A 16,341-nucleotide genomic window follows, 5' to 3' on the forward strand; every position below is an offset into this window, starting at 1 on the left:
TGCTGTGCACCTAAGGGAAGGATGTTACAGTGTTATTCATAGTGGTCCTGTGGGGCCCCCTGTGTTGGGCCCTCCTCGAGGAACAAACACCAGGGACCGTCCTAGGAGCCCCGGGGGGCCAGCCCAGGTGTACCCCCCCCCTCCCCCAGGGACCCCCACCCCTGTTATACACCCCCATGACATCAACACACACTGGAACAATACCCTTCGTTATGCAGACATGTTGTTGGGGTTGTGGTTGTTGGATAGGAGCGGTCACATTCACTGGGAACTCTGTCATTGTTCTGTCCTTGGTCTACATCGGGGTCTTGCACAATGTGTGTGGGGACGTTGAAGTTCCGAGGGACTACAGACCTGTTTATGGAGCCATTACTGTGTTGTTGATGAGCAACCATGTTTGTAGTTCTTGTAGTTTTTCTGTGTCAAGTCGATTTTTGCTGTGTAATGTTCATAGGGTGGAGGACTATGGAGGCAGGATAGGCTATTAGTAGTTGGAGCGTCTGACCCCCCAGGTCAAAGGTTGTTGGGTCAAAAGCTTCTTGGTTCAAAAGGTTCTAGGTAACCTATAGTCATCGTTGAGCAAGACACCAATAACCCTGACCGGGTCGTTAATGACATGTATCCTGTATGTAATGGTTCAAAGGTAAATAATATCCTAAATAATGTAAAATGTCCAATCTTCCTTTTGTCCACTAGAGGGAGCTCCTTTACAAATGCTTCATTGTTTATCACAAAAGTAACTTTTTGCCCCGCTGACACAAAGTCCATTGATATTGACCCAACGTAATTATCGTCAATGTAATCGTCAGCATGCCCTATGACTGTATTTTCCTGCTAAACATTCAAGAGTTTGGCATCTTGTGTAGAATTGTGCTGATTGATTCTGCAGATCTCGGAAAGTTTAGTATAAAAAGCAGTTTTCCATAAATAGATGTCTCTGGTCCAATATTCACTCTATCCAGACCGGATACACTAAAGACAGATATAGTCTAATCGAATATAGCATTGTGATATAGTGACATTTAGGTTGAATAACCAAGACTTTTAAAATAAATCAATGTATTCTAAATCCATGTAGTCCTGTAGGGCCGTGAGGAGGGGACTAGACCACCAGCAGGCCTCCTGTCCTGGGCCAGGACTAGTCCATAGGTCTCGCTGTGTGAGCCAATGGAAGGACGACCCGGCTCAGCCAGTCGTCTCTTCTCGTTTCCACTCGACAGCGATCATGGACTGCAATGGTGTCCTTCCCGAAGACACTAACTTGTGTTAGTGTAGCCATTTCATTTGACGTTGAACTGAAGGTAAAACTTGTTTTGTTTTTTATCGCGTTTGTTCCCGATACAGCAACTTTATTTATAGATTGGTGCGCAGGGATTGAGTTAGGTTTAACCCTTCTTAGGTAACGCGGTTCCTCGGTCGTCGACCGCGTCTAGCTGCGTTTAAGTCTGCACGCAATCTAATGCACATTGTACCGATTTACAGCGTTTTATTTCTTTATTTAATATTTTTTGTGTGTATTTTCTGTACGCCTGCTGCCACACAATGTGGTTTACTACTTTGGCGAATTGGCCCAGGTTACATGTTGCATGAAACCACAACTTCATGCACTTTTTTTCTATGTGAATATACATTAGTTAACTACTTGTGGCCAGTGCTGCAGACCTGTAGAGCTACATGGGAAGTGGCGACGTGAACAACGTGTTGCAGCGGGGTTGTTCCGTGAATGTGAAGTCGCTCCTTGAATAAATACTGCTGTACTCATGCATAGTGAGTGATCCGGTGGGACGGACGCACATGCCAGACATACGGCGAGAAGAAGCCACGTTGTGAGGAGCCTACAAGTTGTTGGATCCTCTGCAGATCCCTGGTCGATCACCATATCCCCCCAGAAACGACCCTAATCACCTCAGAGCGAGCTGTGAGGTAGCCCTGCCCCGTCCCGCATGCCTGGGGTTAATTGCTCGCTGTGATTGCAGGAGTGCACGGAGCGGTCTGTCTGTCTGGAGCAGTCATGGGGGAACTGGAAGGTTCGTACCGGGTCATCCAGACGCCTGGCACCCGGCTAGGGGCACCGTTTAACGCGGGCATCAGCACCCTGGAGGCAGGGCAGGCTCTGTCGGCCAACATGTCCGCTGCGGGGAAGAACTACGGCAGAGGACTGCAAATGCGAGTGGTGGGCTTGGACGACTCCCAGGAGTTTTACGACATGGAGGTGAGTTACTTGTAACTAGTGCTGCTTTAGATGCGGGGAGTGTCGTCCCGGGGTTGAGGTTGCATGGGAAGATGCGGGCGACCCAGTTTGCGTGTGGCAGAGCCAGGTTTGGGACCTCAGCCACGGGTGGCTTTGGTTCAGAAGCCGTCTTCCTTCTTACCGGGCGAATCAAATCCAACCCACCAGAGAGCAGCTTCCTGAGTGGCTGCCCAGAGCCAACTGGGTCTACTATACCATGAGTAAACCTGTTGACTATATGGTCTTCTTCCTTTCGCCATACATTCTTTTAGCCTCGTTTTTACCATCCTGACAGATAGACAGATAATAGTTGGACATTTATGATCAAGTCCGACTCAATTGTTTAATTATAGCCAGGTTTGGCCTGCAGTGTTTTTTTCATAGATGTGGCAGACAGTTTCACTAGCCAATAAAGTAGATCGGGCCAAGTTAATGAAGATCCCCGTTGCCAGGGCAACCGTGAGTGAGGCCCCCCCATTGGGAGCCAACTTTAACCTAGCCCTCCAAGTGGAAATGTGTCGGACAGATGTGACAGGAACTCCTTTCCTGCAATAACTGGATTTATTATTTTCACACGGCACAAAATTTTCCAGGTGTGTGTGTGTGTGTGTGTGTGTGTGTGTGTGTGTGTGTGTGTGTGTGTGTGTGTGTGTGTGTGTGTGTGTGTGTGTGTGTGTGTGTGTGTGTGTGTGTGTGTGTGTGTGTGTGTGTGTGTATTTTCAATGCTGACCATTTGAATGCTTTCGGTGTGGTAGCTGGCGTGTGATTGGCTCCCGGGCTCATTAAGCGGCTGTCTGTTCTAGCAGTTGTCCGTTTGTTTATTAGTGGCGTCGGCAATAGGAAGCAATGAGGAAGTCGGCGTTCCTGTTCGGGCTTCCTGATCTACTCCCGAGTTCTGCAGTCCTACGGCTCGCTAGGAAATCAAGGCGGTGATTGTGATTGGACAACAAATGTTTGCTTGTTTGTGCTGCCGCCGCGATGTGTCCACTCAACACCTACTGAGTGTGGCTCAGGAGGGAGAGCGGGTTGGCTGGTCACCGGAAGGTTGCTAGTTCGATCCCCGGCTCACCCCGGAGTGTCGATTTGTCCCTGAGCGAGGCGCCTCACCCTCACTGCTCGACGAGCTGGCTGTCGCCATGTGTGGTTGACTCCGCCGTCGGTGTGTGAATGTGTGCATGAAAATGCGCTTTGAGAGGCCACTGGTTAGTTAAGCGCGGTATAAATACAGACCATTCACTGCCCTCCTCACTGTCCCTCTTCTGGGTTCCTCGTGAAGGCTCCCCCCTCTGGGTTTGTCCGTTTTTTTCTCGCCGTCCTTTAGGGGGGTTCTGAGGTTCGGGGGGTGTCATATAAAGTGGGCTGTGAAGCCCTTTGAGACTGGGACCCGGATTAACGGCGATACTGAAGAACACAATGTACTCTAATAGACGCAAACAAAGCAGAATTAGCGGCTGGGGGTTGGAGTCTCCCATGGTTTATCGTTATGATTCAAACGGCGCTGGATTAATTACCCGGGCAGCCACAACAAGTCAGGCCGTGCTGGGGGGGAGGGGGAGGGGGGGGGGGGGTGCTGAGACATGATGTTTCATAATCTTCTGCACCATATGCCGTCTCTGGGACTGCTTGCCTAATAGAAGCTGACGCATGCACACTGTTTGCCCAAAGCCAAGATGGAGTCACAGTGGGTCATTGGTTTTGTCCACCTCTACCTCCCCCCCCCCCCCCCCTCTCCCCTTCGCCCTCCTCCTCCTCCCCTCTCCCGCGTTTGATCTCGGCCCTCTCTCTCATTTTACGACCGGTCGTATCTGCGGGTCTCAGAACCTTTACACCTGGTTTCACCACCAAGCCGAGACGAGTTGTTCACCAGGCAACACCACCAGTCCTTGGTTTGAGCGGAGAAAGCATTGTCATTGCATTTCCGATTTGTGTTTCAACTTGCAGGGATTAAGAGAGCGGTTTCTGGTGAAGTAACCTGCAGACACTCTTTGTTAGGACATGAAGGCATGTATGGAAAAGGACCGACCGGTCCTTTTCCGCGTACCGGGTCCCTGGGCGGTCTCAAAGGGGTCTCCCACGGTTCTGGTCTAGGGGGAGGCAGGGAGGGGAGGGGGGGATGGGTTCTGTTTTGTGTATCTGGGAAGCCCTCTGAGTGCGGTCAGCTGTGAACTGGTCCAACACAATGTTTGAGTGTAGGGCATGTGTGTTTGTCATCATAGAACTCAAACGTGTGTGTGTGTGTGTGTGTGTGTGTGTGTGTGTGTGTGTGTGTGTGTGTGTGTGTGTGTGTGTGTGTGTGTGTGTGTGTGTGTGTGTGTGTGTGTGTGTGTGTGTGTGTGTGTGTGTGTGTGTGTGTGTTCAAGATGTCAAGCTTCCTTTTTAGATGTCCCCTTTCTAGCGTTAGTCTTGTGCTGATGTTTCTCTGCTGCACGGTTTTATTACACTGCGGGGAAACAGCTAAATCTGCAGTACCACTTATCCCTGGAGGAAATGGACCGTGTTTGGTCACAATGGCCCTGCTAAAGATGAAAAAATGCAAATAAATAAAGCAAAAAGTACAGCGGGGCGACGCAAAAACAGAAAACCGGTCCTCATGTGTACAAAAGAAAGCTTGTGCCTCTGACTTTGAGTCGCCGCTGACGACGGCTCCGAAGCCAGGTGAGGCACGACCTCAGGCCCGCCCTCTGATGTCGCCCGACCAATCAGAGAGCAGGCCTGGCTGTGACGCACCCATCACAGCCAGGCCAGCCCCGTGCCCCAGTGGCTCTGCTCCACGGACCCACCCCACCCCGCCCACCCCCCCGCTGAAAGCCTGTCCTTGTGGTCTGGGGACGGGGGAACACAGGGCGCCTTCATCCAGGGCCCGGGGCCCCTCTGGTGGCCGGCTGGACCCCACTGAGGAGGAGGAGGAGGAGGAGGAGGAGGAGGAGGAGGAGGAGGAGGAGGGTAGCAGTCGGGCCCTTAGAGGAGGAGGAGGAGGGGGGGGGGGGGGAGGGGAGTAGAGGGGAGTAGAGGGGAGTAGAGGGTGGGGGAGAGAGAGGGGGCGGTGGGGTGAGAGAGAGAGGGCGGTGGGGTGAGAGAGAGAGAGAGAGAGAGAGAGAGAGTGTTAAGGGTTGTAGGGAGGCAAGGGGAGGGGGAGCTTTGCTCAGTGTTGGCAAACAAGCCCATAAATAACCCCGGGGTGGCAGGCCGGAGGGGAGGGGCTGGCGTCCTGCTGGGACGACACTGGTTTGATTGGGGGGGGGGGGGGGGGGGGCGGCTTCCTGCTGGGAAGACAGTGGTTTGAGGGAGGGGGCCGGCTTCCTGCTGGGAGGGTGTGGTTTGAGGGAGGGGGTCAGCGTCCTGCTGGGAGGACAGTGGTTTGATAGGATGGGGGGGGGGGGGGCAGCAAACGCATAATTTGGACCCCAAGAGTTCGAAAGACTTTAAAATAGTTGTATTTAACATTGTGCTTTGTTGTTTTTTGTATCTTCACTACGACACACGACAGGTATTCCTTTGCTTGGTATGGTTTTGTTCTGGAACACTCCCTAGAGTGTTCATGAGTCACATGGCAGCCTCTAGAGACCATTCATAGAGATCAAATAATGCCTTGCCCTTTTTGGCCACCTTAACGTCAAAGATAAGGAAACTCGCAACTCTCATGGCAGATAACTCTCCTGGACCGCTCACACAGGTGTCACTGCAGGCAAACAAGTAACTCAAGTTCTGATCAATCAAAACAATCCGTGAAGTTGGAGGTGCTACAAACAAGTACTTGACAATCAAGTAGTTTTTTTCTATATAGAGACAAGGTGCAGATGTACGACGTAAGTTGAAAGAGTGGTGTTGGATAATCGTTACTTGGTAGAGTAGACACTCAAATAAAGCAATAAGTGCTTTTAATTCCTCTCAGAGAATACCAGTATAGACGGAGCCATCAGCTCCACATTGTGCACGTTGTAGCAGAGACATCCAACGTGTATTGCAATAGTCCTATTCACTTAGGATTAGATCTACAGAGGGAAGCCATGGGAATTCTACCCATCTTTCATCCCTCGATTCCTTCATGCCTGTAAACTGTCAAGCAGCTCTTCCCTCTAAGCCCGTCCTGGCAGACGCACGGCACTGCTGCGGTAATTGTATTCCCACGTCGACCCAGGGCAGTGCATCGCTCTCGGTGAGGGTAATGATGAAAGGCTGCGGGTTGCGTGGACCTGCAGTGAGTTGGCACAGGGAAAGGGTTCCGGAGGGCAGTAATGATGGGATGTGTGAGAACGTGTTCAGTAACAGCAGGGTTTGCGTGACCTTAGCTCCTCATTTCCTTTGTTAGTCTTCAGGCGAGGAGCCTCTCACCTTCTCCAGATTCCTGACATCATTATTACCCTTCTGAAAGAGATCTTGAACAAAGAAACGTTCAAGGGGAAAGCGTGGAAGAGTTATAACGGGGTTGAGGAGCTGGACCGTCGGCTGCTTATCACAGCTGGATGATGGACTCGGTGATCCGGATCCCGAACGGGAGCGAGAGGGGGTTCCAAACCAGCCTTCCCTAGAGCTCAAACTAGCTGGTTGGTTTGGACTCCTGGCCAAAACTAGTGTCGGTTCCCATGGAGTTAAAGCTAGCCTCTCCCTCAATAGCTAAAACTACCATCCCTCCCCCAAGAGTTAGAACCATTCTCCGTCCCTAGGAGTTCAAACCAGCCGGTCCCAGCTGGTGAAACCCCTCCAGTAGTCGGACCACACTTGTTGACCACAGCAGGGGGCAGAGCCAACAAACCAGGCAGGGACTAGAATACAAAGAACAACAAACTTTGAAGGCTGGTTACTGGCGTGCGTGTTTGGAGCAGTGATCTGGGGTACAGTAGCACGGCCTGAGTCAGCCACCGTAGCTCAGAGTCCATCTGTCTGCTCTCTAAAGCGCCGCCGGGTCAAACTCTGCTGGACGGCAAAGTCCTGACAAATGGAAATACTTGGAAAGACTGTTGTTCAGCAGCTGTGTGTGTGGTTGTGTGTGTGACTAGTTTGTGTGTGTATGTGTGACTAGTTTGTGTGTGTATGTGTGACTAGTTTGTGTGTGTATGTGTGACTAGTGTGTGTGTGTGTGTGACTAGTTTGTGTGTGTGACTAGTGTCTAGGTGTGTTTTACTAGTGTCTGTCTGTGTTAATGTTTGTGTGTGTCACTAGTGTCTAGCTGTGTGTGTGTGTGTGTGTGTGTGACTAGTGTCTAGCTGTGTGTGTGTGTGACTAGTGTCTAGCTGTCTGTGTGTGTACTAATGTCTAGGTGTCGGATAACGCAGTGAAAGGGGGTAAACTCTGGCCTGATTAGTGTCTCTGTGGTCGGGTTGTCTTCTGCAAACAAACCCCCACACATCTGGTCTAGTGGTTCTGAGTACACACTCACCCAAAGGTCCCGACTCGACCAATCAAGTATGTACTACTCCTCAATATCAGGACTTAAAGTCATCACTGTTCAGATACACATTCAGATTACTTTGTTCCCTCAAGATTGACATTAACCGGCCTCTGTAAGCTCATAGAGGCCGAATGGTCATTCATTAAAAGCGCCATATGTCTTAAAAGAAAGAAATGTTATCATGTTAACTTTAGTCTTTCTTTTATTGACTTGACTCTCTTTCTTTTGTTATCAACGTTGAATATCAATGCAAGTTGTGGAATCTTTTGCCTAATTCAGAGTGTCGCAATATTATTTCTGGTTACCCTAATATAAAAACAGCGTATTGTAACGCTAGTCGCCGGCTCTGAAGCGTTAACGTACGTCCCGGCAGTACCGGTCGGTACCGGTTGGTTCCGCCCGGCCGGCCGGTCGCTCTGTCTCGTATCGTAAAGCTCCTCTGGGGCGTGGCGTCACGCTCGAGTGTGTGAAAGGGAAACGGCTCCGACCCAACAAGCCCCAACGCGCCGCCGCCGCCGGGAAACCGTCAACGCTAACCTGTCCCGCGACGTGCGCCCCCGGGATCACGGCTCCCTGCTGGGGGGGGGGCGGTTCAACCTGTTGGGCCGCTTGAGTCGTTCAAACAAAGCGCCTTGTTGAACCTTTATTGACCCAGATGTTGACTCCAGTGGGGTTAAAACATCTCTGCTCCGAGACCAGCAAAGACCGGCCGATACGGGGAGTTCAAAGGCGTTCCCTGAGACCTTTATCCTAAGCACACTCCCGGCTCCCTCGACTCTCCCCAGCCTCCCTCATCCCTCCCCCGCCTCCCCCCTCCTCCCCCTCTGGATTATGGGAACCAGATGTTTCTGCAGGAGAGCCTGCTTGTTGGCTGGGTGTGATTCAGTGACCTGGTGACCCGTGTCTAAAGTAGAAGGGTTCTTCCACTGGGCTATTGTCAAGCTGGTGTTGGCTGTGCACGCACGCACGCACGCACGCACGCACGCACGCACGCACGCACGCACACACGCATCCACTCAAGCACGCACGCACAAACTAATCACTTTGATCTGAATTCACGGTACATCGCTTTGTATCAGTGATAAATAATTTGATAGTAAGGTGTCTGAGGACGGTCGGTTCCCCAGTATGTTATTATTTGAAGGCATTCTGTTGTCAGTATTTGTGGGGGCTGGGGGGGTTCACCTCCCAGTCCAAGGTGCAGGGTTTGAGTCTCAGTCCTTGAGCACAGCACCAATTTTGGGGAATCTGAATTCACTAGAAGTGGCTGTGAATGTGATAAATGAATAATAAGTCAATTGAACACCACTTTGAAATAGAGTAAAGAGGAACAGAGATGTATTAACAACAAACATAACAATAATTCAGTTCTAACAACCTTAAAGCAGCCCGTCTAGTCTGTACTTGACGTGTATGCTAGCTTCCCCGGGTTAGCAGTGTGCTATCTGAAGGCTGTTCTCTCTGCGCAGGATGGGGTTAAAGTTCTGTTAATGTGCACACAAAGCCAGCCCTTATTCCGGCCCTGTCTTTGTCTACGTCGGCTGTTGGTAACCGGCGGCTCCTATTTTAGGATCCCAAATGTCACAGGCCTGGGTTGGGTTTGGTCGTGTATACGTTTATAGGTTGTTGTTCTCTTGAACTCTCCTCCTGTGTTGCTGTTGTGAAGTCAGACGAGAAGCTCTGTCGCTCTGGGAGCGCTCTCTGTGTGACGTCTGTCTGAGCACATGATTCAGGCATGTGCTTCAGACTGGTTTGACACGCCGGTCATGCCAGCCGAAGAACCAGTTAAAGTTGTGTGTTTTCTGAGGGGGGAATTCCACTCAGATCGGACCTGGTGGATAAAGGAACGTATTATATTGTGCTGGTCAACCAGAACACGGCTCACGCGCCATGAAGACGAATAACATGTCTGGGACCAGTTTTACTTCGTTTAGAAGGAAACCGTCGTGCGGTTCGTGCTTATAGAAGAGAAATGTTAGCCCAAACCATCTCTACTTCTGGAGATCGATGTATAGAAAGACATAGTTATAAATGGCGATTGATATAGATGTATATATTGATATAGATGTATAGATATATATAAAGTAGACTAAACCTCTCTCCTGATGGAGGGGGGATGCCGGTGGTTTGTTTTGTTGAGACCATGCCCTGCACGGTTGAATGGCGGGCCTTGTTGGGGTAATGAGTCCTCGTTGGGTTAATGAGTAACGCCAGGCTGGACCTGTGGAGAACACTTCCCCTGTGACGCAGTGTCCCGCCGCTGCCCTCCGTCCCGGGGTCGGTCTGTTCGAACCTTCGGGGCGGGGGGGGGGGGGGGGGGGGGGGTCTACCGGGCCGTGCTCCACAGAACCGCTCGGTTGACCTAGCAACCGTTCGAACCCACGCTTCACGATGCTTGATAGTGACGAACACTTGGGGACCCGTCGTCAGGCCACGGAACTCTCAGTCGACCAATCACCTTCCACGCCTCTCTGAGAGCCGATGGCAACACTGACTGGAATCATGACTCCCCAGCGAGTGTGTGGACATCGATGTTCATTAGTTTAGAGTTCTGTAAGGGATTCCTCTTAGTGACGTTGTGTTTAGAGGCCACAGAGGTTGAGGGGACGATTTTTCAGGGCTCTGGCTTAAAATGGATTGTATTCAAAGGGCTGTGAAAGTACACACAATTGAGTTTGAGTTAGTCTGAGTCAGTTTGATTATACTTAATGCCCCGATGGAAACAAACACCGTTCAATGGTGACGAGTGATACACCTCTCTGATGCGACGTTATCGTATCTTTCCCCTCGTGGAACAGAGTGTCGTAGAGTATTAGAGTGGATCTCTGAATCCCGGCTGGATGACCAAACCCTTGACCTGTGAGAAGGCCAGAGACGGATTGATTCATCCGTCTGTGTTCCGAACCACCTTCTGAAGCGTGTTCTCCCACAGATCTCCACCACAGCTCCCACTAAGCGTCACTCCGTGGTTCAGAACCAGAGCTCTTCCTGTCCGATGAGCGTCGTCCAGCCAGTGCGTGTACTGCTGCAGGCCCATGTTACTGCCCTTGGCTGCACTGGACTAATAATTAAACACAAAAAAACATGGCTATAGGGCAGTACATATCTTTCCTTTTGTGGCGCTGTAATACCGTACTTCGCGCTCGCATAGGCAAAAGCAACGGTTTTTACAAGGCTTTTAAAATACAATTCAGCATTACAACCAGATGTGAAAGTCTATAATTTTCCCAAAATGTCGCAGGCTCCGGTTCCAGACCTCAGGAGCTACTCGTTCCTGGCACGTAGCAATTAGTCCGTATTTCAGGAAAAACAAACGGCGGCCATCGCTACGGTGAACGTCAGACGGCTTCCGCCCCCCGCATGTTGTGCCTGTTTTTCTTTAGGTCCCAGGCCATGTTAATTTGTTATACTGTAGACTCTAACGGTGAGACCATACTGCTCAGCATGCACGTGTTAGTCACTGCTCACGAGCGCAGCACATTGGGAGTTAGTTATTTATTTTACATTTTACATTACACTCATTTTTTACTGTAAATGTATTCTAAAACACTCAAAGGTTCTGCATTCAATTCACATATTCGTCAAAAGTGTTTAAAGTATATTTAAGGTATCAAAAACTATGTTTTCTATGTTTTTTTTTTTTGTTTTTTTTTGTTTTTTTTTAATCGGCCGATTAAATCGTAATCGTATTTTTTCTCTGAAAATAATCGGCATCGGCACTCAAAAATCAATATCGGTCGGGCCCTAGTTCAGACCGCCTGGTTCAGACCGCCTGGTTCAGACCGCCTGGTTCAGACCGCCTGGTTCAGACCGCCTGGTTCAGACCGCCTGCTGCTCTGGTGTTGGACGGGCGTGGCACGGACGCCTAAATGAGTTAATCTTTCAAATAAACACAAAGTGTGTGGATTTGGTTGCTAGGCAGTGCTCACTCTGTGTGTGTGTGTGTGTGTGTGTGTGTGTGTGTGTGTGTTAGTTTCTAAGTGTATTTGTCTAACATTGTTGTATTGTGTGTTTCACCAGAATGTAGAGAATATTTCCTATGCAGTCACGCATATTTGTTTAGTTATGTTTGGCCTTGTCTTATACAACATTCTACTGTTATAAATCAATGTTTTAGTGCTCTAACCTTTACCTTGGTTAGATAGTCTTGAATTAAGATTCAGGTTATAAATCTGAATGGATGGACAGGAGTTTAACATTATTATTCATATTCTGTGTGCATTGCTTTTTTTTTGGCAAGCAGGGAAGTGCCTAAGGTTATTTATCCTGATAATCCATCTCCTATAACTCTTTTGAACATGTCCATACAGGAACCTTCATGATGCGTTTGTTTGTTCCTCAGACGAAGTCTCTTGGTCAGTCTCTGCTGTCGGAGGTCTTCCAGAGAGGCAACCTCATCGAGAACGACTACTTTGGGCTGGAGTTCCAGAACACGCAGATGAACTGGGTATGTATAGGTGTGTGTGTCTGTGCGTGTGTGCGAGACTGTCTGCCGGTCTGTTTATTACACGATGGTCAGACTCAGCTCTGCTGTTGACCAGACTGACCTCAAACCAGGCAGGTAGCTGGAGTTATGTGGACGTGTTGGGGCGTCCCTCTGGCCTGGGGGGTCCATTCGTAAGAGATTAGGGAGACGCAGACTTCAGGACTGCTGTTTACATTTAGGTTTCTTGCATTCTCTCAACAATGACCTCAGGCTCCACGTCGGGCCGTTTGTAGCTGGATCGCGTGCTCCCCAAAGCAGCGTTTACACAAAGCTAAGCACTTCACATATTTTCTGTCCAGAGGCTAACTTGGTCATGACGTAACATGGGGCCTCATCCACTAGAACAGTGGTTCTAAAAGAATAAATAATAATAAGCTTATTTCTCCCCACAAAAGACATTTTGGTGTTTCTTGATGCGCTTTCTTTGTCACAGATTCTCCATTCTCCCCGTTTCAAATTTACGTTCTAACCACTCGTCCATTTAAAAAATAAATAAATTGAGTACCCCCTGCAGTACTCCAAAGTATCCCTAGGCGGACGCGTCCCTAGAACCACTGCACTAGAACTATCTCAGGAATAGAGGCTGTTATCACTGGAATGACAGAAGGGCTTGTTCCTGCGTGAGCCATGTTTACCTTGCAAAGCCTTCGTGGTCTGTAGCGACATATTTAAACGCATGTAAATCCGATCCGCATATGCGGTGGTATTCAAAATGAGCGGAGAGGTGTGTGAACGTGTGTGTGTGTGTGTGTGTGTGTGTCTGATACCGGCCGCCTCGGTCTCTAGGGCAGCCCGTGTTATCAGGAGGTTGTTCTGAATGTTATTTCAGTGTTGATGCTCACTCTTCGTCCTCCCCCTCCTCTTCTTCAGGTGTGGTTGGAGCCCATCAAGCCCATCGTGAGACAAGTCAGAAGTAAGTCTGCCCTGCCCCCCCCCCCCCCCCTCACCGCACTGCATTGTGGGTAGGCGGTTGGTTAACCCTTGTGTGTCGCTCCCCCTCCAGGACCGGCCAACACGCTCTTCAGGCTGTCGGTCAAGTTCTTCCCCCCCGACCCCGGACAGATCCAGGAGGAGTACACCAGGTCAGACCTCCGTCACCCCCGTCACCCCCGCCTCCAACAGCCCCGTCACCTCCGCCTCCATCAGCCCCACCAGCCCCACCATCATCCCAACCCCACCAACCCCATCACCTCCACCTCCCCTACCACCCCGTCCCCAACACCATCACCCCCACCACCACCCTAACATTTATTCAGGATGACTTATTCTTGATATCTTTATTTGTGTCATCCTACAATGGTGTTTTGTAGAGGCTTATATAAGGTTATAGCATTCTAATGTTTTGTGTGTGTGTGTGTGTGTGTGTGTGTGTGTGTGTGTGTGTGTGTGTGTGTGTGTGTGTGTGTGTGTGTGTGTGTGTGTGTGTGTGTGTGTGTGTGTGTGTGTGTGTGTGTGTGCAGGTACCTGTTCTCCCTGCAGATGAAGAGGGACCTCATGGAGGCCAGGCTGCTGTGCACCGAGAACACAGGCGCTCTGCTGGCCTCGCACCTCGTTCAGTGTACGTCCCGCGCCTATATACGGGCTGTATAGCATCTATATACGGGCTGTATAGCATCTATAGACGGGCTGTATAGCATCTATATACGGGCTGTATAGCATCTATAGACGGGCTCTATATCATCTATATACGGGCTATATAGCATCTATAGACGGGCTGTATAGCATCTATAGACGGGCTCTATATCATCTATATACGGGCTGTATAGCATCTATAGACGGGCTCTATATCATCTATATACGGGCTATATAGCATCTATGTACGTCCCGCTCCTAGTCTTTACCCCATATATGTACAGGCTCTATAACATCTACATACAGGCTGTAAACCATGTATATACAACAGGCTATATACTGTATATCTATATACAGGCTGTACAACTTATATTTACATGCTATATACTGTATATCTATATACAGGCTATACACTTCCCTTTTCTAGTCTATATTTACAGGCTATATAATATCTATATACAGGCTGTACAACATATATATAAAGGCTGTATACCGGCTATATATAGTCTGTTTACCAGCTTAAAAAACGTAGATACATCTCTGCGATAAAGGCGGGTTTGATGATGAATGTGTTTCTGTGATGGAGGCGGGTTTGATGATGAATGTGTTTCTGTGATAAAGGTGGGTTTGATGATGAATGTGTTTCTGTGATGGAGGCGGGTTTGATGATGAATGTGTTTCTGTGATGGAGGCGGGTTTGATGATGAATGTGTTTCTGTGATGGAGGCGGGTTTGATGATGAATGTGTTTCTGTGATGGAGGCGGGTTTGATGATGAATGTGTTTCTGTGATGAAGGCGGGTTTGATGATGAATGTGTTTCTGTGATGGGGGCGGGTTTGATGATGAATGTGTTTCTGTGATAAAGGCGGGTTTGATGATGAATGTGTTTCTGTGATGAAGGCGGGTTTGATGATGAATGTGTTTCTGTGATGAAGGCGGGTTTGATGATGAATCTGTTTCTGTGATGGAGGCGGGTTTGATGATGAATGTGTTTCTGTGATGAGGCGGGTTTGATGATGAATGTGTTTCTGTGATGAAGGTCGGTTTGATGATGAATGTGTTTCTGTGATGAGGCGGGTTTGATGATGAATGTGTTTCTGTGATGAAGGCGGGTTTGATGATGAATGTGTTTCTGTGATGAAGGCGGGTTTGATGATGAATGTGTTTCTGTGATGAAGGCGGGTTTGATGATGAATGTGTTTCTGTGATGGAGGCGGGTTTGATGATGAATGTGTTTCTGTGATGAAGGCGGGTTTGATGATGAATGTGTTTCTGTGATGAAGGCGGGTTTGATGATGAATCTGTTTCTGTGATGGAGGCGGGTTTGATGATGAATGTGTTTCTGTGATGGAGGCGGGTTTGATGATGAATGTGTTTCTGTGATGAAGGCGGGTTTGATGATGAATGTGTTTCTGTGATGAAGGCGGGTTTGATGATGAATCTGTTTCTGTGATGGAGGCGGGTTTGATGATGAATGTGTTTCTGTGATGGGGGCGGGATTGATGATGAATGTGTTTCTGTGATGAGGCGGGTTTGATGATGAATCTGTTTCCGTCCCACAGCGGAGATCGGGGACTATGACGAGCTGGGGGATCGGGACTACCTGAGGCTGAACACCCTGTTGCCCTACCAGGACAAGGTCCAGGACCGCGTCATGGACTTCCACCGGAGACACTTGTGAGTCCGCTGCCCCTCCTCTGGGTTCGGTTCTGCTCCACTGTCTGTGCCGCTCTCGTCTGTGAGTCGGTCTCCCCTGGTCGGTCTCTCTTGGTCTCCAAGGGTCTGACAGTCTGTCTTCCCCTAGCTCTCGGCCTCTCCTTGTCTGTCAGTCCCTCCCTCCTGGGCTGTGAGTCTTTCTCTCTTGGTCGACTCTCTGTGGCTCTATGATGGCCTCTCTCTCCCGGTCCTCTCTCTCTCCCGGTCCTCTCTCTCTCCCGGTCCTCTCTCTCTCCCGGTCCTCTCTCTCTCCCGGTCCTCTCTCTCTCCCGGTCCTCTCTCTCTCCCGGTCCTCTCTCTCTCCCGGTCCTCTCTCTCTCCCGGTCCTCTCTCTCTCCCGGTCCTCTCTCTCTCCCGGTCCTCTCTCTCTCCCGGTCCTCTCTCTCTCCTGGTCCTCTCTCTCTCCCGGTCCTCTCTCTCTCCCGGTCTTCTCTCTCTCCCGGTCCTCTCTCTCTCCCGGTCCTCTCTCTCTCCCGGTCCTCTCTCTCTCCCGGTCCTCTCTCTCCCGGTCCTCTCTCTCTCCCGGTCCTCTCTCTCTCCCGGTCCTCTCTCTCTCCCGGTCCTCTCTCTCTCCCGGTCCTCTCTCTCTCCCGGTCCTCTCTCTCTCCCGGTCCTCTCTCTCTCCCGGTCCTCTCTCTCTCCCGGTCCTCTCTCTCTCCCGGTCCTCTCTCTCTCCCGGTCCTCTCTCTCTCCCGGTCCTCTCTCTCTCCCGGTCCTCTCTCTCTCCCGGTCTTCTCTCTCTCCCGGTCCTCTCTCTCTCCCGGTCCTCTCTCTCTCCCGGTCCTCTCTCTCTCCCGGTCCTCTCTCTCTCCCGGTCTTCTCTCTCTCCCGGTCCTCTCTCTCTCCCGGTCCTCTCTCTCTCCCGGTCCTCTCTCTCTCCCGGTCTTCTCTCTCTCCCGGTCTTCTCTCTCCTGGTCTTTGTCTCCGTCTCTTTCTCTCTGAAACAA

General features: G+C 50.1%; 1 protein-coding gene across 1 annotated transcript in view; it reads left to right on the plus strand.

Annotated features, from left to right (window-relative positions):
* Nucleotides 1–1,131: 1,131 nt before the first annotated feature.
* Nucleotides 1,132–16,341, plus strand: part of farp2 (FERM, RhoGEF and pleckstrin domain protein 2) — a 38,759-nt gene continuing 23,549 nt past the window's right edge. Inside the window, 7 exon segments of the mRNA XM_060067407.1 lie at nucleotides 1,132–1,301; nucleotides 1,977–2,212; nucleotides 11,962–12,066; nucleotides 12,976–13,018; nucleotides 13,109–13,187; nucleotides 13,566–13,663; nucleotides 15,241–15,355. Of these exon segments, the coding sequence (XP_059923390.1) occupies nucleotides 2,012–2,212; nucleotides 11,962–12,066; nucleotides 12,976–13,018; nucleotides 13,109–13,187; nucleotides 13,566–13,663; nucleotides 15,241–15,355 (641 nt within the window). The 5' untranslated portion in view covers nucleotides 1,132–1,301; nucleotides 1,977–2,011.

This window comes from Gadus macrocephalus, chromosome 12 (genome assembly GCF_031168955.1).
Source record: "Gadus macrocephalus chromosome 12, ASM3116895v1".
Taxonomy (NCBI): Eukaryota; Metazoa; Chordata; class Actinopteri; order Gadiformes; family Gadidae; genus Gadus; species Gadus macrocephalus.